Genomic DNA, 25,475 nt, shown 5'->3' with positions numbered 1-25,475 from the left:
TTATACCAAACCAATAAACGTGAAACAATACAGAGGCTTGATAATAACATCAATATTAATTAAAGTAAACGTTCTTTAACTAAAACTGCGAGATCTAAACATATCTTACGAATCTAGTAGGCTAGTAGCTTATTCACTTTCCGATCACAAATACGCTTGCTATTTACCTTCTACTTCATGAATATAACCCTCGATCCAATTGCTGTACCCTTTCTGCTGTATGTTTTTTGGAGTGCTCGCATTATTATCTGCCCAATTATCAATTTCTTCAGCTTATTTGAGGAACACATATTAAAGATTTCGTCCACATAACGATATTATCAGTAGCTGCGGCGGCCATGACAGTTGCTCGCACACTAAGCCTCGTTTTCAACCAAACATGACCGATGCGTGAATAAGGCGTATTGGACAGTAAGTACTAAACAAGGACACAATTGGTCCAAATTAATTTATTATTCACCAAAACCAGCCAATCAATACTTTGCATTGACTAAAGCAACCAATCCTGTAAGTTACCTGCAACTGCCGAGAGCTAATCACAGCCTGTCAGCTCAACCGGACGGCATCTTTCAACAGCAACAAAGCAACAAATATATATTATTCAGGAGAGAAAGGCTTTGGCGGATTATAGAAACATATTGAGTTAGGAGGCATTTTAGAGTGGTATTTAATGAGAGATTGTATTGCTAGTTCAGACTCCATCGCCCATGAACTGTTCAGTAATTGCTCCGTTCATTCAGGCAATGTCCAAATTATAAATAGGAGTTTAAAACCCTAACAAGTTAATATAAAATAAAAACTGATTTACTGAATATATGTATGCCATCCTTTTATTTAAAAAAACGTTTGGGATTATTTTCTTAGAACATCTTTACTCAGCAGAAAGGTACTCGATGAATCAGTACAAGTTCAAGGTAAATCTAGGTTTTAAGGTGTTTTTTTTGTTTTTTTGTTTTTTTTAAAGAAAACAATGGTAAAAATCGTTTTCTAATAGCAATAGTGCCCTGTCGATGAGGGCACCACCGTGTGATAATTGACCTTGACTTTTGTTAGCAGCCTCGCCTTCGGCTCGGGACGCATAACTCCTGTCGCAGTCAATCACACGGTAGAGCCCTCATCGGCGGGCGATAGAAATAAAAAGAACATTTCTAAACTACAATAAACTGCCAACACAACTCAGAAAGTTGGTGTTGTACCAGTTATGTGGAGTTTCATCCCCAAATATATTAAAGGAAATAGGTGAAATGCCACTCATTTTTGGCAGTGGTTTTGTAACTAATAACAAATAAAATGGCAGTTTGTCCTAGAATTTAGAATGTAGTGTTGCGCAGCTCATTAGTATGCAAGCCGTGCTATACGCTGTATATACGCACGGTCATGTGATGCTGTTTATCTAATCAGAGGTTGTTATTTTTCCAAGCCATATCATATAAATATTTCTATAATATTTATTTATTTTCTTCTTTTCCTCCCTCTTTCTCCCTGTGTGAGGAGCCTCGGCGTCACTCCCTGTCCCTCAGGCTGTGTGAGGAGCCTCAGTGTCACTCCCTGTCCCTCAGGCTGTGTGAGGAGCCTTGGCGTCACTCCCTGTCCCTCAGGCTGTGTGAGGAGCCTCGGCGTCACTCCCTGTCCCTCAGGCTGTGTGAGGAGCCTCTGTGTCACTCCCTGTCCCTCAGGCTGTGTGAGGAGCCTCGGTGTCACTCCCTGTCCCTCAGGCTGTGTGAGGAGCCTCTGTGTCACTCCCTGTCCCTCAGGCTGTGTGAGGAGCCTGTGTCACTCCCTGTCCCTCAGGCTGTGTGAGGAGCCTCGGTGTCACTCCCTGTCCCTCAGGCTGTGTGAGGAGCCTCGGTGTCACTCCCTGTCCCTCAGGCTGTGTGAGGAGCCTCGGCGTCACTCCCTGTCCCTCAGGCTGTGTGAGGAGCCTCAGTGTCACTCCCTGTCCCTCAGGCTGTGTGAGGAGCCTCAGTGTCACTCCCTGTCCCTCAGGCTGTGTGAGGAGCCTTGGTGTCACTCCCTGTCCCTCAGGCTGTGTGAGGAGCCTGTGTCACTCCCTGTCCCTCAGGCTGTGTGAGGAGCCTCGGTGTCACTCCCTGTCCCTCAGGCTGTGTGAGGAGCCTCGGTGTCACTCCCTGTCCCTCAGGCTGTGTGAGGAGCCTCAGCGTCACTCCCTGTCCCTCAGGCTGTGTGAGGAGCCTCAGTGTCACTCCCTGTCCCTCAGGCTGTGTGAGGAGCCTCAGTGTCACTCCCTGTCCCTCAGGCTGTGTGAGGAGCCTCGGTGTCACTCCCTGTCCCTCAGGCTGTGTGAGGAGCCTCAGTGTCACTCCCTGTCCCTCAGGCTGTGTGAGGAGCCTCGGCGTCACTCCCTGTCCCTCAGGCTGTGTGAGGAGCCTCAGTGTCACTCCCTGTCCCTCAGGCTGTGTGAGGAGCCTCGGTGTCACTCCCTGTCCCTCAGGCTGTGTGAGGAGCCTCGGCGTCACTCCCTGTCCCTCAGGCTGTGTGAGGAGCCTCAGTGTCACTCCCTGTCCCTCAGGCTGTGTGAGGAGCCTCGGTGTCACTCCCTGTCCCTCAGGCTGTGTGAGGAGCCTCGGTGTCACTCCCTGTCCCTCAGGCTGTGTGAGGAGCCTCGGCGTCACTCCCTGTCCCTCAGGCTGTGTGAGGAGCCTCGGTGTCACTCCCTGTCCCTCAGGCTGTGACAGGCGCTTGTGAATTGGGCTGCCTCTTTAATGCAGCTTGTTTTCTCTAGTAAGAGGGTGGGGAGTTTTTCATGGTCTGGCAGGTCTGGGAATTGCTTCCAGAGATTTTCTATTTTTGGGAAGAAGGCTTCCCTTAATGGATTATATATGGAGCACTGCACTAGAAAGTGTAACTCTGTCTCGACCTGGTTGAGCAGCCATGTCTGCCTGTTTCGGCTGGTCTCGATGGCCAGGCTGTGCTCACTGAGCCTGTACTTTGTTAAGGTCTGTCTCTGTTTGTTGTCTTTCACCCTGGTCAGGTATTAAGCCAGGGTGTAGTGTAGTCTTTTTAGGGCCCGACAGCATTTCAATTTACTTTGTGTTTTAGTCTGTTTTACTCTGATTGTGTGTGTTAGAGTGGTGCTCTTCTGAAGCTGATTTAGTGTGGGTTAGTGCAGTGTGCTTCAGGACCAGCTGGCTGAGGGGACTCTTCTCTGGTCTCTGCTCTTGGTATTGCAGGGCTTTATGGTGGTAAGAGTTTATGTTACTATTTTTTATATGGAGCCAAAATTTAATTGCTCTTTATTTGGATATTAATCAATAGTGGGTATTGGCCTAATTCAGCCCTGCATGCATTGTTTGGAGTTTTCCTTTGTATGCAGGACTTCAATTGGATGTTTGTCCCATTTTGTAAAATCCTGCTCAGTGAGTGGACCCCACACTTCACTGCCATACAGGGCAATGGGTTAGATGACACTTTTTTAGCCATATTTTAATTGGGATCTTTATATGCATTTTTCTCTTAATAGCATAAAATGCCCTGCATGCTTTTTCTTTTAGTGCATTCACTGCCAGGTTGAAACTCCCTGACACGCTGATTTTTAGGCCTAGATAGGTGTAGTGTGTGCAGTGTTCTGAAGTGTTTTTGCCAAGGGTGAAGTGGTACTTATTTCCCTGAGATCTGGCTTTCTTCTGGAATGTCATAACTCTGGCTTTATTCATGTTTACTGCCAGGGCCCAGGTCTGACTGTACTGTTCTAACAGTGACAGGCTCTGCTGTAGCCCCTATTCAGTGGGCGACAACAGAACCAGGTCATCTGCGTAGAGCAAGAATTTAACTTCAGTGTAATGTAGAGCAAGGCCAGGGGCTGCAGACCGCTCCAACACTGTGGGCAACTCGTTGATATAGATGTTGAACAGTGTCGGGCAGCCCTGTTTCACTCCCCATCCTTGTGAGTTATTTTATTGCCAAGGAGTGTATTAATATATTGCAGTTACCATACATGTTTTTTTTTTTTACATTTTGGTGTCAGTTACTTAGTTCATGAGCCAAGTTTAGGTGAGGTTGAGGAGGTGGCATATCTCCCCCCAGCTCTATGCTGGCAGTCCCTGCTGGCCGGCTGAGAGCCGCGGCGTAGCTGTGCTGGGCCTGCTTGTGGACCTGCTGCTGGGCTGGCTGTGCGGGGTGGTGTGCTGGGCCGGTCCTGGGTTTGCTGGGCTGGGCTGGCTGTGTGGGTTGGTGTGCCGGAACGGTTCTGGTTCTGCTGGGTTGGGCTAAGCAGGTGTCGCTGGTGTTGTCCCAGTGGTGGTCTCAGTTTCCTGGGGGTCCACCTCGGTTGCTCTGGGCTGCGCTGCACTCCGTAGCTGGGAGCTCTTTTGCTGCTCTGTGGGGTGCTCTGTGGGTCCCGGCCCAGGGCGTCGTCCTGTAAGTGCCTGTGGAGGTGTACATGATCATAGAGGTGCTGGGGCCCGAGGGTGGGGTGGTGGGCCAGGTGAACATTTGGAAGCAGAGAGCACCCACGGGAGATCTCTGCATAAATTTTTTTTGGAAATCCCTTTTTGAAACAAGGTTGAAATTATAATTTTTGTGTTAGGGAACACCTGTGTTGCCCTTTTGGCCACTTTAATTACCGATATGGCCACGTTGTCCTGCTGGGCCCACAGGTCATTGGTTCCCGTATGTATTATTATGTGGCTGGGGGAGCCGAGGCTCAACACGGACAGCACCTGCAGTGCCTTCCCTGTCATTGGGCACCATGTCTTTGATACCTTCCGTCCGGGGAAGAGGCACTGCTCACTAATGAATTTTCCATTAGAGTCTATCAGCAGGGCTACTTCAGCGTGGTGTTGTTGTCTGCTGTAAGAGGGTCGGTGCTGCCTCTGGCTCTGGTTCTGGCTCTGGTCCAGTGTCAGACTGTGTATTCTCATTCTGTGTGAGGTCTGCGGTGTGTGTCGGCGTGCCTGGTCAGGGTTGTGGGTGTGTGTGACACTGTTTCTCTGCAGGGCTTTGTTGCTGTCTGGTCGATGGTGCTCCCCGTGGAGCTGCTACTGCTGGGGATGGTGCTCCCTGTGCTGCTTCTGCTGCGGGGGGCGGTGTGTCTCCTCTCTCTCCGTTGCATCTCCTCTCTCACTTCCGCCAGCTCCCTCTTTAGAGTCTCTCTGTCCTGTTGCAGCTCCTTCACCTCCGCTCTCAGCTCTCTGAGCGAGGCTTTGTACTCATTTTTCACCTGGGTGAGCTGGTCTCTGGGTTGCAGTGCGGGGGGTCACTGTCTGAGAGCCTGGTCAGCACCAGCTCCACCACCAGCAGGGACAGGCTCTCCTTCAGCTGTGAGACTGTGCTGTGAATCTCCAAGGGCTGGGCCAGACCGAGGAGATCAGTCTCCTGGGGCTGCGCTCTCACTGTTCAGTGCTGTCTTTGTGCTGTCAGGGGCAACACTTACTGCTGTGGGGATGTTAATCTTAGTTTCTTCACTGTTTTCTTTTTCTGTATTTGGTTTTTCGGTTTCTGCCAGATTTTTTAGGTCCATGAATTTTTCTTCGAAACATCTCAGACTGGCCACACTGCCCTGCACCATGACGTGCCATTTTGATATATGTTTATTGTAAGCACTGTGTTTCCAGGGTGTGCCTTAACCTATGCTTCCTTTTTTGATTTGTCTATACTGTCTGCAGATTGCTGCATACCAGGCCCTGGTATATTCTGTGTAGAAAAGCAGGTTGGTCATTACAGTCCTGTCTCCAGTCTGGGAGCAGTCTGCCCTGAGAGTCTCTGGGCTCTCTCTCATCACTCTGTTTTCCTAACCTGTGCAGTCTTGACCTCCTCAAGGAGTGATATTATAGAGCAGTGGGGGGGGGGGGGTGCTGCCTCTTTTCAGAATCAAACTGCCACTCTTCAGATTTAAGCTGTACATACACTATTTCTTATTTATTTTTATTTTTTTAAATTCTTTCTTTCTTTCTTTCTTTCTTTTTTCTTCCTTTCTTTCTTTCACCTTTCTAGTTAATTTCCTCTTTGGTCTTATAAACTATTTCTCTTGAAATTTTAAACTTACTTTTCCTTTTTAGTGTAGATGTTCTCCAACTGTTTTACAAATGTATTTTATTTTGTCTTCATTTTTTATTTCAATCCAAGGCAACTAAATATATTTTGTATTGCCATGCTTAACATGATTCTGAAGTAGATTTTGATGTGTGCTTTGGATCGTTGTCGTGTTGGAATGTCCAGTTGTGCTTTAAAACAAGTTTTTTAGCAGAGGGTTTCAGATGATTGGTCAATATCTTTTGGTATGCTATGGAATCTATGTTTCATATTAACATTTCTAGCACCTTGTAGACAATACTATTATAGCATCAAAGGGTAGGAATACTTTTGAATTAGTATTCGTGGAGTGTTGCACAAAAAAAATGTTGAAATAAATAATTTCTTGTAACTTTTTTTCCTCATCCACAAAAGCAAAACTTTTGCTACAAAAGATTTTTCCTAAAATTCTTTGTTTTTGTTCGAGAAATTTTTAGAAATTATAACTTTCCATTGGGGTATGTAAACTTTTGACTACAACTGTACTACTGATGACTGTGGTTTAAAACCCATTTTTATCCTCCAGTAACATTGTCTGTGAAATAATGATGCCGTTTACTGTCCATACTTATTCAATAGATAACCCTAAAATGTATTGCAATAGAAAGAAAATAAATGTTTAATATGTCATAAAGGTAACTCAATAATCATGTAAACAATTTATGGTAAAACAATGAATATTAACTTTAGTGAAAGTTCGGGGGGCGTGAGCCAGGGCTTCGCTCCTTCCTAATTTCACCTGTCTATCATCATTAACTCCCTATTGGAACCCAGTCACAGCTCAATTCTTTCTCTTCCATTTTGCTTTTTGCATACGCTGCGACCCGTTCCAGGAAACCTCCCTGTCGGATTCTCCTCAAAATTTGTCTCATTCAATTCTCGGATGGAAGCTCAGTACCGTCTACTTCTAATGCAGACCTCTACCCAACAACCAGACCTGCTGCCCCGGCACTATAGAGACCAAAACGCCCCCGTCAGCAGACTCAGCCTCCGGAGCAGCGATTTTATAAGGATTGGCCACTCGTCAAACTCTTAAAAACCCTGCGTGACATCAATATCAACATTTCAGCTGGAAGCGAGCGTATGCCGCTGTTCAATAATAATTGTACCTTTATATCTGCTACACCCATGTTGCCTCCATCTTGCAAGCTCGCCTCCGCAAACTTACTCGCCTAGGACAGGCCGCAGCAGCCCCATTCTCCATTCTCTTCGGGTTCAGCACTTCCGGTCCCAGCAGCTGACGTTCCCACCTACAACAGGGCATCAGCTGCCCTCAATGGTCCACAGCAAGCGCCTGTAGTCAGAAATCAAGTCCAGCAAACACATATGGTTTGTACTTTTGATATTTGTGCAACAATAAGGGCTAGATTCTCAAAGCTATGTTCCAATCTCATTTAATTTTATTTTTCTGAAATTGAAAAGTACCCCGGTAAAGCCAAATTTTTCACTTGCTGCCCCGCCCCTGCTCGCTCAACAGCACCAGCAACGCTTTGTCAGCAATAAACACTTGTTTAGATGGCATAGACAATCGCTCCAGCACCATTGCAGTTCCTTCTTCAGCCTCTCGTGCCAATCTCCGCCCCTTCATTTCATCTTGTTTCAGCGGCTCCATTGCTCACCTCAGTCCAGGCATCTCCGGCCCCGCACCCATCTATCAGCATTCCAGAGTACAACCTGGTTATCGCATCTGCTTCAGGCTCCCAATCAGCAGCCGCCATATGACGTCACACCCTCTCCCCTTTGATCCGAAGGCAAGTAATGGAAGATAGCCAAGTTCCACACATGCTCTGCACCACCCCGGGGTCACACACACACATACGCTCTGCATCACCCCACGGTCACAGACACACATACGGTCTGCATCGCCCCGCGGTCACAGACACACCTACACTCTGCACCGCCCCACGGTCACAGGCACACATACGCTCTGCACCGCCCCGCGGTCTCTAATTCAAGCCGACGAGTCTCTAATTCAAGTTGAGATGGACAAAGAAGTCATGGCCGGCCCCTTCCCAGCTCTGTTCCCCATCATCAGGATTAGCCTCATTGAAATAGCGACGCGCAAAATTATCCCTTCATTACATTACAGCTTCCGATACTATTAAATCCATCAAAGCAGCAGGCCAGTGGATATTTTAGACGCTTTTAAATCATGCCCATTCATCCCTCTCTCCAACACCTGTTTGGGATCTTATGGGAAGATGACTTTCTCCTTAGATCCCCACCTTCAGACCCCCCGCTCAAGCAATCTCCAATCTGCGATCCCTGTTTTCTTTAGTAGACGTCCCACTCTCAAGATAAACCATCGGCCCAGCAACCCGACTAGAATTCCTCAGAATCACCCAGGACACTGTCAAATCCGAAGCCAGTCTCCCACTCGACATTCCTGGAGTGCATTTGTCAGCTCATTAACAACTTCCAAGTATAAAAATCAATCTCTAAACGCAACCCGTTATCTCCCCTCGGCCACTTAAATTTCGCAATTGGCATTATTCCCCAAGGTAGAACATTCATATCGCGCCTTTTCGCTCTTGTCTCAACTACAAAAAAAACTGGATTCTCACGTAAAAATTTCTTCAGAAGCAAGAAAAGACATCAGAATGTGATACAACTTGCTGCAACACTGGAACAATCAACAAATGCAGTTCCAGCAGTTCATCTTCAATTGTTTGCATATCAGTTTCCCACAATTTCTTCATCCAAGCTCACAATCTTCCAAGCATCTACAATAATGGATCCATCCCAGCAGTACATCTGACACTCTGAGGAATCACCAATAACCCCCCTGCATCTCCTTCCAGACTTCCTATAATTGCCCCAAAAGCATCATTACCAGACACTGGTTCACTTCCCACCTCTCCGCTCTCGTCACCAGAGCAGGTCATTCTCCCCAATTCCACACCACACACTCCTTCAGGATTGGCGCAGCCTCTTCAGCAGCCAGAGCCTGCATCAGCCATCGCCTGATCAGGACCATGGGGCGCTGGTCCTCTTCAGCAGTCAACTCCTACATCCGATCGCTGCCTTCCGATATCTCTGCAGCACATCAGTCTATAGCTAGCATGCCCGGAATAGGGGCGCCCTCTCCGCCAGGACCACCAGAGGGTTTTTTCTCCTCTCCGCCGAGCGGATGGCCATCACATAGCTAGTTCCCTTAACCATTTAATTGTTCACTTATTTTGTTTGTCATTGTTTGTCTCTTCTTGGTCTTATGTTATACATTGGCACGCGGTCTTTGTTTGTCTTCACAGGTGCGGGTTCAGCGGGGAGCTGGTGGTCCATCTTTTTGGGGGGATAGTGATTCTCACTTCCCCAACCTAGAGTTCCCATAACTCCACAGGTTCTTTGTGCGGTCAGAAGGGACTACCAGCCACACTATTCTTCCACAGCTCATGTGCTTCATGTTGCATCATGAAAGAAGGCTCTGTCTTACATCCTCCTTTATCCTCCTGGGACGTGGCCCTCATACTCTTAGTGCTTGAGTCCCGTAACTAACAATTATTTGTGTTCTTTCAGATTCTCTTTTCTGCCTTACGTCAAGGCTTCTGATTAGCTGCTCCGTCCTCTGAGGGACAAACCTGGTTGCTAACTGGGACCCAGTCGCGAGGCCGAGCCTATAACGACTCTCAGAGAAGTCAGAGGACTTTATGTTTCAGGGGCCCAGACGCCGATAGGGCCAGACTCGACTCCATAGGGAAGGCTCTCTCAGTAAGAGTCCGGCCCGTTCTTTTCTCTCTCCCCTGTCCTAGAGGCCGAGCATCCGATCCTAAGTTGCAAAAACACTCCCTTTCCCTGCCCCGTGAAATGAAAGTAATATTTTACATTGCAGAAACACTTTTAATTGCAGGTAAATTGAACCTACCAAAGTGTTTTGCAACTGTACTTTGATAGATTATACACAGTAGAGGGTATATACAGTACATATTTCTGTTTTATGTGGTTATCCTGTTTTTAAGTGTGCCACAGTAGTTTTGACTGTCCTGGAAGTACAGTTTTGAAGTCAGTATTCACAGATTGTTAGTTGTGTTTGATAGCCTATTTTGGGAGGGAAATGACCATTTGTACCACTTTCTTTAGATTAGATTAGCTTTATTAGCTTTATAAGTAAGAAGATGACTAATATAATGCTATGCAAATGATTTATTTGCATTATAAAAAAAGTTAAAAACACAAAGAAAAGAAAAAAAGAAAGGAAAAAAGTTAGTAAAAGGGTATTATGTAAGATAAATACATGTTTGGAATATAATTAAACATGAAGTAGTCCTGTAGCAAATTATATTCAATGGTTTGTGCTTAACGGCAGTTATTAACAGGAATTAACAGTAACCACTTTGTTACGGCAAAGGGATTTTTCTCATTTTCCTGGAAACTCCCTCTAATACTTCTATGAACCATGGTGTGCGTTCACATCCAATGGCTGTTGCACACATATCTGATGTCATTTCCTCAACAGTTAAGTTTTTATTAACATGTAATTGCCAGATTTCCAGACTTATATATTTATGTATTTGCCATCAGATGTAAAAAGCTGTTTGCAGTTAATTAAATTATTTGCACTTTAACTTGGCTTGTAGTGGTATACCTTGTACAAATGTGTTAGGAGGTTGAACTAAAGTAAGGAAAATGTTTTTTATGATTTAACAAACCAGCCTAAAGACCTGGCACGTCTATGGTTATAGATGTTGTGAAGGCTCAGTTCAGTGTGGGGTGCCAAGCAATGGTACTATTGGATATTATGTAAAAGACTTCTGAAGAGGAACCAAGTAAGTATAAACTATTTAATGGACATAACTTACTAGGTATTATTAAATAGTCTCCTATGAGATCTAATTAATGTTTTTTGTTTTTTTTTTACTTGACAAAGTGAATGTATTAGGAATATACTATCTCAGAGATGTCACTATAATTTATCATAAGGACAGTGGCCACAATGCATCGATTCTTACCTTTGTTATGTTGGAGTTATGGAGTTTATTTATTTATTTTTATTAATTTTTCCTGAAATATATTATTGGTATAGCTTTATGAAGCCATGTTAGATCAGTAGTTTCCAAAAGTATTTTTTTTTTTCTGACTTAGAAATGTACAGCTCATGAAGGACAAACCGTTTAATAAACGTGTCCGCTCTTCATTCTGACAGCACAGCACTGAATATTAAAAAATGAATATCTCATGAAAATGAAGCATGTTACTGTGAAACTCAATGACAAAGTCAGTGTATAACAGCAAACAGAGGCTGGGCTAGACAGTGATATTATTTAAAATAAAAAAATTAAAAAAACCTATTAGGTTTAAAATGGGTGTTTCTCCTGTCAAAATAAAATAAAATAAAATAAAATAAATAACATTTGGGGGTAAAAGCTTTGAGATTATCGCCCATTGTTTAACAAAGAAAATGAAAGCCGTTTGTAATAGAGTCTTGTTAGGAAGGCAGCTTAATGGAAACATATTTTGTGTACTAATACAGTATACCTACAGTACATAAGAACACTTGAACATGAGAAAGTTTACAAACGAGAGGAGGCCATTCGGCCCATCTTGCTCATCTGGTTGTTACGTGATGATTGTAGTGCTTTATATCATTGTGGGAGCTGGCAAGGTCTTTGGTGCAGGGACAAAACTGATTGTTAATGGTAAGTTATTTTTAATCTATACATCTATACATCTTGCATATCAATAATTTCTTGTAAGTGCACAGTTTTATATACTTTTTAATTCAATATCATTGCAAACCTTTTTTAAAGCAACAAATGCATTGTACTGGTTGGTGCTTATTATGTATCTATTTAAGGTGAGCACTTTTTTAAGTTCTTAAACTGGGACAGTATGGAAATATTGTAAATAACACCCAGCTACCAAGTTACAGGGAAGCTCTAGGAATGTATGGATCAAAGTATGTGGTTCTGGTACAAAGCTTGTAGTAACAAGTACAAATTTTAGGCACAAATCTGCAGAATCTTAATGATTTTTCAGCAATATGTTAGCGTAAAAAAAAAAAAAAAAAAGGTTGTTGGGAAAGAGGCTCCAGGTGTCACAACTGTCTCTAAAGCTTTAAATCTGGAACTGTCAATCCGCAAAGTTAAACTGTTATAAAACAAAGTATTGTTTTTAAATTAAATGTGAACCTGCAGTTAATAAATGTTTGGTTGAGTAAGACTATTTTTGGTTTTGCTGAAGTATATCTACACAACCGATTGTTACAAGTAAGTGTGTTTTATTTTTGTAGCAGGGGTAATACAATTGATACAAACAGTGTAATATATACCAAATGCTACAGAGTTATTATAAGGGCTCAAATCAATGTGGGAAGACAACCAGTGGTGCAGTTTATAATTTTAAAGTCTTTGGAAGAGGGACCAAACTGGTAATTACAGGTAACATATTTTCATTAACATTCCACAGATATCCATGCCAAGCAGGTGAAACACACACCCAAAAGTGTAATGAAATTGGCAGTCATTTTTCAGTTAAAAAAAAAAAAGTTTTAACATGAAATTTCTTGCTGTTAACAGAACTCTGGCGTTGCCAGTCTTGCATACAAAGAAAGCTTTTGAAAACTTAAAACAATAATGCCTGCATTATGTAGAAAGATTTATAAAACCATGTGAAGACTATTATGAAATTTTAAAATTATTATTATTATTATTATTTATTTCTTAGCAGAATATATATATATATATATATATATATATATATATATATATATATATATATATATATATATATATATATATATTGTTGAAGCTAGTTTAAACCTGCTGTTATCACGCTGAACCATTTTGCCACCACAGTACAAAGCAGTCTAACTGTTTTTGTAAATGGCTAAGTCACTGTGAGAAGGCAGTTATGATTTTAAGGTATTTGGCTCTGGGACAAAGCTTGTTGTCACAAGTAAGTATTTTTTTAATACTTTGTAACATGTTATGTTACATCACACCTATTATACATTTTAATCTGTAAATGCTAGGAGTTCTAATTGCAATATGAGTAAAATGTATATAAATATTATATTAGTTACGCTGCTGCATATGTGAGAAAGAACAGTATCTTAAGAGTTTGAGTTAGTTTGAGATAATGATTAGGACAAAGATACATGGTTCTAACTAATGGTTTGGTTGAGTGAGGGCAATCTTACTAGTTTGACTTCAGTTTTTTAGATGAAAATACTTAGATGAAAAGTTAGATGATTAAAATGGTATAAGAATAAATATTGTACAATTTAGTTTATTCTATTTTATTGTGTCAATGTAAACACAGAGGAAAATAGTATTGAAAAAAATAGTTTTTTCATTAGCGTAAGTGTTTGCAGTTTGGACATTTGTAATTAAAACTGACTGTTATCAATAATTACATTTTATAGATGTTGCAGAGATAATAATATTGAACTAATATATGGTCTAATATTGAACCAACCAACTTTAAAATATAAATAAAAGAACAGAAATGGACCATAGTGTGCTTGTAGAAATTATTATCCTCTATCTAATTATTTGTATGATGATTTCACATTGTGGAGGATGGATGGGTAAAAGTCTTTGGTACTGGCACAAAACTTGTGGTTTCAGGTACAAATGTATTTTATTTTCACATTTCTTCTATTGACTTAAGCTCACTTATTTTATCTTTTTTGAATGCATTCAATTAAAAGCTGCTCCATATTTTTTCCACAAAAAAAGAGATTTAAAAAAATGATGCCTGAAATTAGTCTAGTCCTGTTGTTATCATCCTGAACCATCTTGTCACCAGGCCTTAATGCTCAAGTGTACAAAGTAGTCAGACTCTTTTTGTAAAGGACTAAATTACTGTGAGTTACCAGTAGCGGGTGGTACATTAAGGTATTTGGTTCTGGGACAAAGCTTGTTGTCACTAGTAAGTATTTATTTTATAATTTGTAATGTGTTAAGTTGCAGTGCCCCTATTACACATGTTAAGCTATAACTGTTGAGTTAGAAGCTGTAATTACAGTGTAATTCAGGTAAGTACAGTGTATATAAAGATAAGTGCAATGCACTCAAATTAGTGATGCTGCTCCATTAACTGTCAAAGAATGGTATTTTAAGAGTTTGGGTTACGATAATGCTCAGGGCAAGGATACAATGGAGGCACATTTCTTATTGGTTTTACTTCAGATCTTTTTGTTCAGTGAATTTAATGAGTGATTGGTTCTGTCTTGTAACTTGCATATCATACTTATTTATCCTGTGGTATATTTTCATGAATAAGTCAATGACTTAAATGGTACTGGAATAAATACTGTACAGATTAGTTTAGTTTAATATACGCAGTGGTAGTGACAGCTGCTTTCATATATCCTTACGTAAAAAATGCTGCAACAGTTTAAAATATATATATATATATATATATATATATATATATATATATATATATATATTAAACATTTCTAAAATAATTGAATACAATAAAGTAAAAAGATGACAACCCTGAATGATCTTGTCACCAGCCCTTACAGAGAATGCTCCACAGCACAGTGCAAATTATCATACCTGTTTTTGTAAAGTGATAAATTACTGTGAGTTGGCGGCTATGGTGTTAAGGTATTTGGCTCTGGGACAAAGCTTGTTGTCAGTGGTAAGTGGTTTTTTTTTAATACTTGATAATCTGTTGCACATATCATAGTGTGTTAATCTAGGAGTTGAAACTGTAATATATAAGTATAGTTTTAAGTCAATATATATATAGAGGCAAGCACGATGTAGTTACTACTACTACTACTAATACTACTAATAATAATAATAATAATAATTTTCATTTGCTCACTTTATTGCTTAGATATAGAATAAGACCGATCCAAGTGGTAGAAAGCATGTCTTTCTCTTATGTGTTTGGAAAACAGTTATGATTTTAATTTAATTTCTATAGTGGATATTTCTAAAACACAATGGAATTGGGTAACACAAACAGAAAAACAGAAAAGGCGTAGCTGCATCTGTCAGTGTCCCACTAGCTAAGTTTTTGTACAATGAATTTACACTGTGTTACCAGGGAGCATGGTTCAAAGTGTTTGGTTCTGGCACAAAGCTTGTAGTGACAGGTAAGAATGTCATTTGTACCTATTTTGTCCAATATTTGCAGAAGCCTGATGAATATTTTGTATATGAATTTTCAATATTATAACACAGTTGTATGTATACAGTATATTAGGACACACATGGAGTGCACGCTAACAGCCTACACCTTATATAAATGCATTGGATATTTATATGTTTTGAATTGTATAATTTTTGGGGGGGGGGGGGGAATTATCGGAATATGTTAACTACGCAAAGCCTTGAACCGCCTATCCCAAAAGACATCTTGTATATTTCATTTTGGATTTATATTGCATTATAATCCCAGAAAAGGTTGGATTCCTAAATTAGTACAAGAATAAATCTAATTTAGTTTAGTCTTGCAGGTAGGACTGTTAACTCTAAAGGACATTCTGTGATGGCAGTTTGTGTAAAGGTTCATGTTCAGACAGCATTCAGAGATATAGATATGATATAAAGATTTTTGGAAGTGGAACATAATGAATTGTTACAAGTAAGTGTGTTTTCTGCGTGTTGCTAATGTGATACTATTCCATCAAACAGTCTAAAGTACTCTATAGTTAGTGCACCTCCAGTTAGTGTAAGGTGCTCAGATCAATGTGGGATGACAGCTGGAGGTAGAGCTTATTACTTTAAAGTATTTGGAACAGGTACCAAAATGGTTGTTACAGGTAAGTAAAATAAATACAACTTTTTTGTAAGTAACTATTTCTAACAATATCGAATAAAAATACTATTTCATTATTATTGCTTAATCCGGTAATGGAAATTATGTTGACAGAATAGCAAGGATAGTCCACTGGGATCAGTTTTATGTTTGTTTAATACCTGTTGAATTTCTATTATTAATTTACACAGCCTCTTAGAATAAACTATGAATGTACTTAAGTTTAACTACAAAACAAATATATCATAAAGCACTGTATACTGTAAAGAGTGAAGTCTGTTATACTGAACGTTGCTCTCAATGTCTTGTCCAGGAAACGCATTATGCGTGTGCATATTTACTATAGCTTATTGTAGCATTGCATATCACTGTGGGAGACTTTAAAGTTTTTGGAACAGGGACCAAACTGGTTGTTTCTGGTAAGTAATTAGCTTTAATTATCTCCTGTGAGTTCTGATGAAAGTTATGTAAATGAACTGCTTCTTACATACTTATATTTACTGGAAAGGATGACATACAACTTATTGCAATAGTAAATACAATGTGATTGGTATATGTCAGTCATTTGTCAGGTAAAGAAGTGACACGTTATTTAAATTATAAAATTAATTTATTTAAATATTGATTATCAGTGGTCTAAATAATACTGTCAGTCACTGGAAACGTTATTTTCAGGAATAGAAATAGAATAGCGTATTTATTAAGTGCTAGCCTCATCTACTCTACATGTGCATTTTAAGTAATTGTACAACGAGTTCACACTGGAGAACAGCGTGGTGAGAGTCTTTGGTTTGGGCACAAAACTTGTGGCTACAGGTATTAATTTGATATCATTTCAAATATTTGGTGTTGATATTTTTAACTTGCAAAATATTCCCTTGCGACCCCAGGCTCCTGTTGAACTCTTTTTTGTACAGTATACTATATCATGGGACCACAAGAAGAGTGTAATTATTTGGGTACCTTTTTGATATTACAGTAGATAATTAGACTTAAAAAATGGATCGGCTATTATTTAAATCAATACATTAATACATTGATACAAGATCACATGGCAACAAAAAGAAGTCTATTTCGTTGTGTCAGCGTAGGCACTCAGAGGGGAATGGTAGAAAGGTTTTTGGAAGTCAGACAAAACTGATTGTTACCAGTAAGTACATTTTATATTTGTTGCAGAGGTAATAATATTGAGCCAAACAAGTACTATACAGTTATTGCATGGGCTCAGGTCTGTACAGTGTACAATGCTCCACAGCACAGTACAAAGTATTATACCTGTTTTTGTAAGGCGATAAATTACTGTGAGTTGGCAGCTATCGTTTTAAGGTATTTGGCTCTGGGACAAAGCTTGTTGTCAGTGGTAAGTATTTTTTTTTAATACTTGATAATGTGTTGCACATATCATACAGTGTGTTAATCTAGGAGTTGAAACTGTAATATATAAGTATAGTTATAAATCAATGTATATAGAGGTAAGCACAATGTAATTATTATTATTATTATTATTATTATTATTATTATTATTATTAATAATAATAATAATAATAATAATAATAATAATAATAATAATAATAATAATAATAATAATAATAATTTTCATTTGCTTACTTTATTGCTTAGATATAGAATAAGACCGATCCAAGTGGTAGAAAGCATGTCTTTCTCTTATGTGTTTGGAAAACAGTTATGATTTTAATTTAATTTCTATAGTGGATATTTCTAAAACACAATGGAATTGGGTAACACAAACAGAAAAACAGAAAAGGCGTAGCTGCATCTGTCAGTGTCCCCTCTAGCTAAGTTTTTGTACAATGAATTTACACTGTGTTACCAGGGAGCACTGTTCAAAGTGTTTGGTTCTGGCACAAAGCTTGTAGTGACAGGTAAGAATGTCATTTGTACCTATTTTGTGCAATATTTGCAGAAGCCTAATGAATATTTTATATATGAGTTTTCAATATTACAGAACAGTTGTATGTGTATATTATATTAGGACACACATGGAGTGCACGCTAACAGCCTACACCTTATATAAATGCATTGGATATTTATATGTTTTGAATTGTATTAGTTTTTTGATTGTCGGAATGTGTTTGCTATGCAAAGACTCATCTTGATCCGCCTATCCCAAATTGTGATATAATCCTATGAAAATCAGGAATCCTAAATAAGTACAAGAATAAGTATCATTTAGTTTTGTCTTGCAAATAGGACTGTTAAAGGACATTCTGTGATAGCAGTTTGTGTAAAGGTTCATGGTCAGTCAGCATTCAGAGATATAGATATGATATAAAGGTTTTTGGAAGTGGAACATAATGAATTGTTACAAGTAAGTGTGTTTTCTGCGTGTCGCTAATGTGATACTATTCCATCAAACAGTCTAAAGTACTCTATAGTTAGTGCACCTCCAGTTAGTGTAAGGGCTCAGATCAATGTGGGGTGACAGCTGGAGGTATTACTTACTACTTTAAAGTATTTGGAACAGGTACCAAAATGGTTGTTACAGGTAAGTAAAATAAATACAACTTTGTTTTGTAATTAGCTTTTTCTAACAATATAGAAAACATTTACTATTCAATTATTATTGCATAATCTTGTTTGTTTAATACCTGTTGAATTTATATTTTTAATTTACACAGCCTCTTCGCATAAACTAAGAATATACTTAAGTTTAATACGAACATTTTGGCAAAAAAATGACTTCCTTAAATACAAAACAAATATATGATAAGGCGTTGTATACTGTAAAGAATGAAGTGTGTTATACTGAACGTTGCTCTCAGTGTCTTGTCCAGGAAACGCATTATGCGTGTGCATATTTACTATAGCTTATTGTAGCATTGCATATCACTGTGGGGGGCATTAAGGTTTTTGGAACAGGGACCAAACTAGTTGTTTCTGGTAAGTAATTAGCTTTAATTATCTCCTGTGAGTTCTGATGAAAGTTATGTAAGTGAACTGCTTCTTACACACTTATATTTACTGGAAATGATGACATACAGCTTACTGCAATAGTAAATATATGTCAGTCATTTGTCAGGTAAAGAAGTGACACGTTATTTAAATTATAAAATGAATCTATTTAAATATTGATAATCAGTGGTCTAAATAATACTAACATTCACTGGAAACGTTATTTTCAGGAATAGAAAAAGAAAAGTGTATTTATTAAGTGCTAGCCTCATCTAACCCAGCTGATCTGCTGTTATTTAAATCAATAAATTGATACATACATACCAGATTACAAAATGGTTTAAAATGTGTTGTGAAGAGAGTATACTTGGATAAGACACACTAGAATTGCCAGTCTATACAGATAATGCTCCAAGGGCTAAATTAGTAGTGGCTGGTACATTAAGGTATTTGGTTCTGGGACAAAGCTTGTTGTCACTGGTAAGTATTGTTTTTTTATACTCTGTAATATGTTATGTTGCAGTCCACATATGACACATGGTAATAGCAATGTTATTACTGAGAAACTAGGTTACTTCAGCATAACAGTATAACTATTGTGTGAATATGTAATATAATAACATGTTCCTTAATATAATGCAGGTCTTATGTATAGGTTTTTGGATATAGTTTTGTGTACATTAAGAATTAAAAATCAAGAGTTTTGTATCATGAAGATATGTAAACTTGGCTTCAGTGTAGAATATATAAAGAGAGAGAGACTTTACATTTGCAATGGGCATAACTTTTTGTATTATGCTATATCAGTGTGATAACAACAGGATAAAGCACTTTGGAGGGGGCACCAAACTTATTGTTTCAGGTAAGTGTTATTGTAACCCTAATATCACTTCTAGACAGGTATTAAAAAGGTATTGTACAGAATGTAATCCTATAATAAATTAAACTGATTGAAACCTTTGGTAGACTTAGTTGCTATTTCAGTTTTAATAAACAGAGAAATGCATAAACATGTAAGTAAAAATATGCTGGATGCCCATAATTTATATGACAAGGTGCACAGCATTTTTGTATAGGGGTATTTCACTGTGGAGTCAGCACACAGGGAGGCTACTATTATAGGTATTGACAATGTCGACCCAGGGGACTTTTTCGACCTGAAAAAAGAAACAAGGACCAGGGGTCACAAATGGAGATTAGATAAAGGAGCATTCAGAACAGAAAATAGGAGGCACTTTTTTACACAGAGAATTGTGAAGGTCTGGAACCAACTCCCCAGTAATGTTGTTGAAGCTGACACCCTGGGATCCATCAAGAAGCTGCTTGATGAGATTCTGGGATCAATAAACTACTAACAACCAAACGAGCAAGATGGGCCAAATGGCCTCCTCTCGTTTGTAAACTTTCTTATCTTCTTATATAAAGATTTTTGGAAGTGGAATGCAGTTGATTGTTACAAGTAAGTACTATTTTAAAAAAACAAAAAAACAAGTCTCAAAACATCGTTGATGATTTTGGATATTGTCTGAGCCAGAATAATGAGGAATAATCTTTTGAATAGGGTTCAGTAAAATAGTAAAATTAGCAATTATTATTATTATTATTATTATTATTATTATTATTATTATTATTATTATTATTATTATTATTATTATTATTATTATTATTACCAAACAAAATATCTAATCAAGTGAAGATGAGTTTGTGAATTTTATTTCATTGTGAATATGATTGTATTGAATTGGGTGATAGGGGCTAACTCTTTGTATGATACTCTATCACTGTGGGATTCATGGGGCAAGACCTTTGGAAGTGGAACACAACTTATTGTTAATGGTAAGTTTTGATTACTGTAACTGGTTAGGAATGATATTATTGCCTTCTCATGACTTTGGGGTATATCATAAAGTTCATGATGGCATTTGTGATTAACCTACGTATAATACATTTGTAGGATACGAACAAAAAAAGTTCTCCTACTTACCCATGTTATTAGTACTTACATACAATGTTCATTTTGTTGCTTTTAAAGTTCATAAAAGTTAACTAGTAGTTACATTTTCTTTGCTGGAACAATGTATAAATAATGTGTAAAAAACACAAACAAATTTGTCTAGGGATATATATTTTTTAAAACTCGAAACATGTTGAAAAATATAGGTTTAAATTATTTTTAAAAAATTAAAAGAACGTTTAATGTGTTTGTAGTTATAATAATAATAATAATAATAATAATAATAATAATAATAATAATAATAATAATAATAATAATAATTTGGCAGGATATAGTTTAAATTGTATAGATAAAAAAATAAATACATTTTTCAAATTAATGTTGCTCATTTACAAAAAAATAACAAACTGTCAATATATATATATATATATATATATATATATATATATATATATATATATATATATATACACACACACACAAACACAGTATAATCCTTTCAGTCATGATTTTATTTCATTTTTTCATTTCATTTTTTTAAAAGCAGGTGTGATCTCTATGTGGTTTGAAAAGTTGCCTTGCCAAAACGTATAAAATTATGCATTATAAAATAGATACACAAATGAGAAACTTAACATGGTACAATTGTGCACTCAGTGACTGATATCTAAATATACAGTGTTCCCTCCTGATTTCTGACTTCCACTAAAAATAAGCAAATTGTAAATCGCTGAAGGGCCGTTATACACTAAACTATCAGGGATACAATTGAATATCAACATTGACTAACAGTGAATTAACCAAATGAGTGAATTATCGAATGGTGAAATATTGAGGGAACACTGCTGCTGCTGTTTGGTTTTTTTTGTTTTTTTTATTTTGTGTTTTGTTTTTTAAAAACACAAATCTAATGAAACATTTTAAAACAATTGTTTATTTACAATGTGAAGTATATACATACTTAAATGTGTTTGAAGTCTACTTCAAAACATGTAAGTTGAATTCTTAAACAACTGGTTATTATTATTATTATTATTATTATTATTATTATTATTATTAGTAGTAGTAGTAGTAGTAGTAGTAGTAGTAGTAAGTAAACAAGTAGGCTGCTTAATATTTTGTGACCATGGTATAATAGCATAAGAGAAAGGAGTTTTTCTTATTATAATACATATAAAAAAAAAAAAAGAAAAACACTATCCACTGATTCACTTGAGGGGTTATGGGACCGGGTGGGGATCTGTGCACCATTTTAAGAGAGATGTGTGTGTGTGTGTGTGTGTGTGTGTGTGTGTGTGTGTGTGTGTGTGTGTTCTTTTTTGTATGTGGTGTGCTATGTATTAAGACAAAAGCAATTTTGTGCTAAACATTAAGATTTGAATATAGTGTACTTTACAACATTGAGTGTGTTGCTGGAATAGAGGCAACAAATGTTAATGTTGCAGACACAGTACGGAATAACAACCATTCATTAGCTAGAAATGAAGCTTCGGATGTTGACCTGACAAATACTGGCAACGCATTGCCCGCTGTCTTTCAATTAGCCTTCACTGCTGTGGCACAATGGCATCACTAATCATCCACGTTTTATCTGTAGATAAACAGACAAAAGAACCTGCAGTGACCGTGTTCCCGCCTTCGTTTAAAGATGACACAGTCACGCTGGTCTGCCTGGCAGAGAATTATTTTCCAGATGTCATCAAATTAGAGTGGAAGAAAAACAGTGAAACAGTGCCTGAAGCGATGGTGCAGGATGAGAAGGTCAAAGCCACCATTATGCTCAAAGTCACTGGTGACACCTTTGTCATGGACCACTATTCCTGTCATGTGACTCATGAATTAAAAGTAAAGAACTATTCAATACCACGGAAAACAGGTATTTCACACATCATTCATTTCATTAATGGTTACTACTGTACAATTTAGTGGTTATCTTTTTTATACTGCTTATATAAAGACATTTTCTTTGTATGCCCAACACATAAACCAAAACATTAGTAAGCAAACTTTTCTTTAGTACCATTATGTTCTTCAATGTTTTGTTTCTCAGAGTGAGCACTAAAAAGTGATTTTATCTCTTTTTTTCTGTATAAGCTCAACTCGAACCAGTCACTGCACCAACGTGCCCACCATATACTGATGATAAGAAAACAGGTAGACCTTCCATTTTATATGCATTTAGTTGAATAATGTGTTGTTGTTGTTGTTTTTACTGAAGCACAAACTATATCCTCTTCGGGCAATGGCTTTTCTCAGCTTATGGAAAAAAATAATGACTGATGCAAAGTATATGTTTGTATTTAATGTATGTTTGTTGGTAATTGTATGAGCTGCCATTTATGGAGAATTTAAAATTTGTAGTAATTTTTGGCTAAACCATTAAAGTGTAATATATTACACTATAACTAAGGCCCTGTGAAAATCGCGGAAATTTTCTTTAAAATTCACGGCAGTGTCACGGGTAAAGTATCGTATTTCGCAAAATGTGCACAGAAATATGTTATAAATTACATTTTTTAAACAGCAAATATACAGATAAATGCACTGACATAAAAATAACGTCAGCGTTATTCAAACAGCTTGTGAAACGGTGTTGTAATTAACAGCCTGTAGGTAAAGTGTATCTGCAAGGACAGCTTTCAGTTCTAGTATGTCAGGTGCAATTTATTTCTTGCAAAACAAATACAATGTGTAACCCATACTGAGCTTGTGCATCAGTCGACTCGTCAGTGACCACTGACAAGCAACCAGACTGTTTTACCAATTCCATAATCTCCTGCTTGTGATACTCGGCAACTTTAGATAGGCTAAGTGTTCACGTCTCAGCTGGGCTGATGAAGGAATCGCTCCACCATTTGCTACACTCTGTCTGAAGAATTTCCGTAACTTTTGGTTGTCCAGTTTTTCAAGAGGGATATTTGCGCAAATGCCTCTGTCAGGTCAAAATTTAATAAGTGGACTTTTGGAATATGGAAGTCACCGGTTTTTGTTTCTTTGCAAGTAAAGCAGTCGTAGTACTGCTCTGTATTTCTGCCTTTCTCTTTCGGTGAATACTTGCTGTCAACAGATGAGTTTTGGTAGTGATGATCTACAGTAAAGTTGCAGGACGTACAGAAGAGCTTACCTCCATCGCTGTGTAAAACTCCTGCTGGATACTGCTTTACGTGATCTGCAGCAGACACATTTTTAGCCTTTTTAGAGACATCTATTTTCTTGTTTACAGTGTGTAGTATTTTAATTTCCCGCTTAGATTGCATATAGTGACCTGACATAATCACCGCACAGCACTGTGTTCATGGCGAATATTACACGCACATATCAGAGCTGTACAGTTTCGCTAATGTGATTTTTTTTAGAAAAAAAATTATGAATTACAAATAATTATGAAATTATTTTTATTTCTTAAGAATATTGCAAAATTCGTGGTACTGGGCTCATTTCAAATTTCCGCGCAGCCCGTGAAATCGCGATTTTCACAGGGCCCTAAGTCTATAACATATTGTATACTAGTATACTACTACTATGTGATGCTAAAGGGTATCAAGAATAAAATGAGGTGCATATTAAGTAGGACCCTTATTGTAACCTTTCGAGTCGAGTTATGTAGGCTATTAGAAGCATTTCAATATTTAGTTTTCTTTTTACATATAGATTTTTTTTTTTTTTTACAAAAAAATATTTTGATTGTGGTGCCTGTATCCTTACAGCAGCTATACAATTATATTATGACAATTATAAGGCAACTTAAACAACTGAAGCCATTTATTTTTGGTGTAAACGCAATCATCCATCATCTTGCTCTTAATTGTATGAATACTTGTACTGTGATTCTTGAAATGTATTTTTGTTTACGACTGTAAGTTGCCCTGGATAAGGGCGTCTGCTAAGAAATAAATAATAATAATAATAATAATAATAATAATAATAATAATAATAATAATAATAATAATAATAATCCAAGCCTCAGTCCCACACAAGTTGATTTAGCCTTGGTTTGAGCTAGCATTCTAGAGCTTTGTCAAAGTGTTATTCCAAATTGTGTCCTGATTGCTCATAAAGCTTGGGAATAATATAATTTTATATAGTATAAGATTACACCATGATCTCGTTTTTATAATCGTTTTTCATTTCATTTCATTTCCTTTTTTTTTTAGAAACCAGTTCTTTGCCTGCTTTTAATGTGGGCACGCTTGCTTACACTCTCTTAATCCTGAAGAGTGTTACGTATTGTGGAATCATATCCATCCTAACTTCCAAGACGAAGTCTACTCAGGTCCTTGGCATCAAGAAGAGAGTGCCTTGAAGCACCAACTGTGTTTGAAGTTGAAAGAAATATATGATATTGATGCTTGTCAATTTTGTAACAACAGCTTTGCTTTACAATAAATGATTGTATTTTAATTATTTTGTTCCATGTTTTAGCAATGGTTACATATTAAACTTTTTATGTGGCTGGATGCGAAAAGATTTATTTAAAAAAATGTAGGTTTGCTAGTTTAGTAGCTTTGTAAGCATGCTTATGATTATTATAGCAAGTTGGAAAAATAATATATCATTTTATTAAAAAAAAATAGAATTGTTTAAGGAAACAGTTGACATGTTAACTATTGCATTTTACAGAAATACAAATAAAATCTTTCAATTTTAAATGTGAATGTTTTTATTATTATTATTATTATTATTATTATTATTATTATTATTATTATTATTATTATTATTTATTTATTTATTTATTTATTTATTTATTTATTTATTTAAGCATATCGGTATTGTAAGTATTACAACTTATAAACTTCAACATTACATGCACTTCAACAATAGTCAAATATACAGAGTGGACTGGACACAGACAATGGCAAAC

The 25,475-nt window shown here is 37.7% G+C and overlaps 1 gene segment (V, D, J or C); it reads left to right on the top strand.

Annotated features, from left to right (window-relative positions):
- The window catches only part of LOC117435234 (immunoglobulin lambda-1 light chain-like), a 45,138-nt gene extending 19,875 nt beyond the window's left edge, over positions 1 to 25,263 (top strand). Inside the window, 4 exon segments of the C gene segment in view lie at positions 13,840 to 13,899; positions 22,212 to 22,490; positions 22,709 to 22,768; positions 24,769 to 25,263. Of these exon segments, the coding sequence occupies positions 13,840 to 13,899; positions 22,212 to 22,490; positions 22,709 to 22,768; positions 24,769 to 24,917 (548 nt within the window).
- Positions 25,264 to 25,475: the final 212 nt, after the last annotated feature.

This window comes from Acipenser ruthenus, chromosome 3, assembly GCF_902713425.1.
Source record: "Acipenser ruthenus chromosome 3, fAciRut3.2 maternal haplotype, whole genome shotgun sequence".
Classification (NCBI taxonomy): domain Eukaryota; kingdom Metazoa; phylum Chordata; class Actinopteri; order Acipenseriformes; family Acipenseridae; genus Acipenser; species Acipenser ruthenus.
Note: the sequence above shows the minus strand (reverse complement) of the source record. Positions and strands in the feature narration are given on the sequence as shown.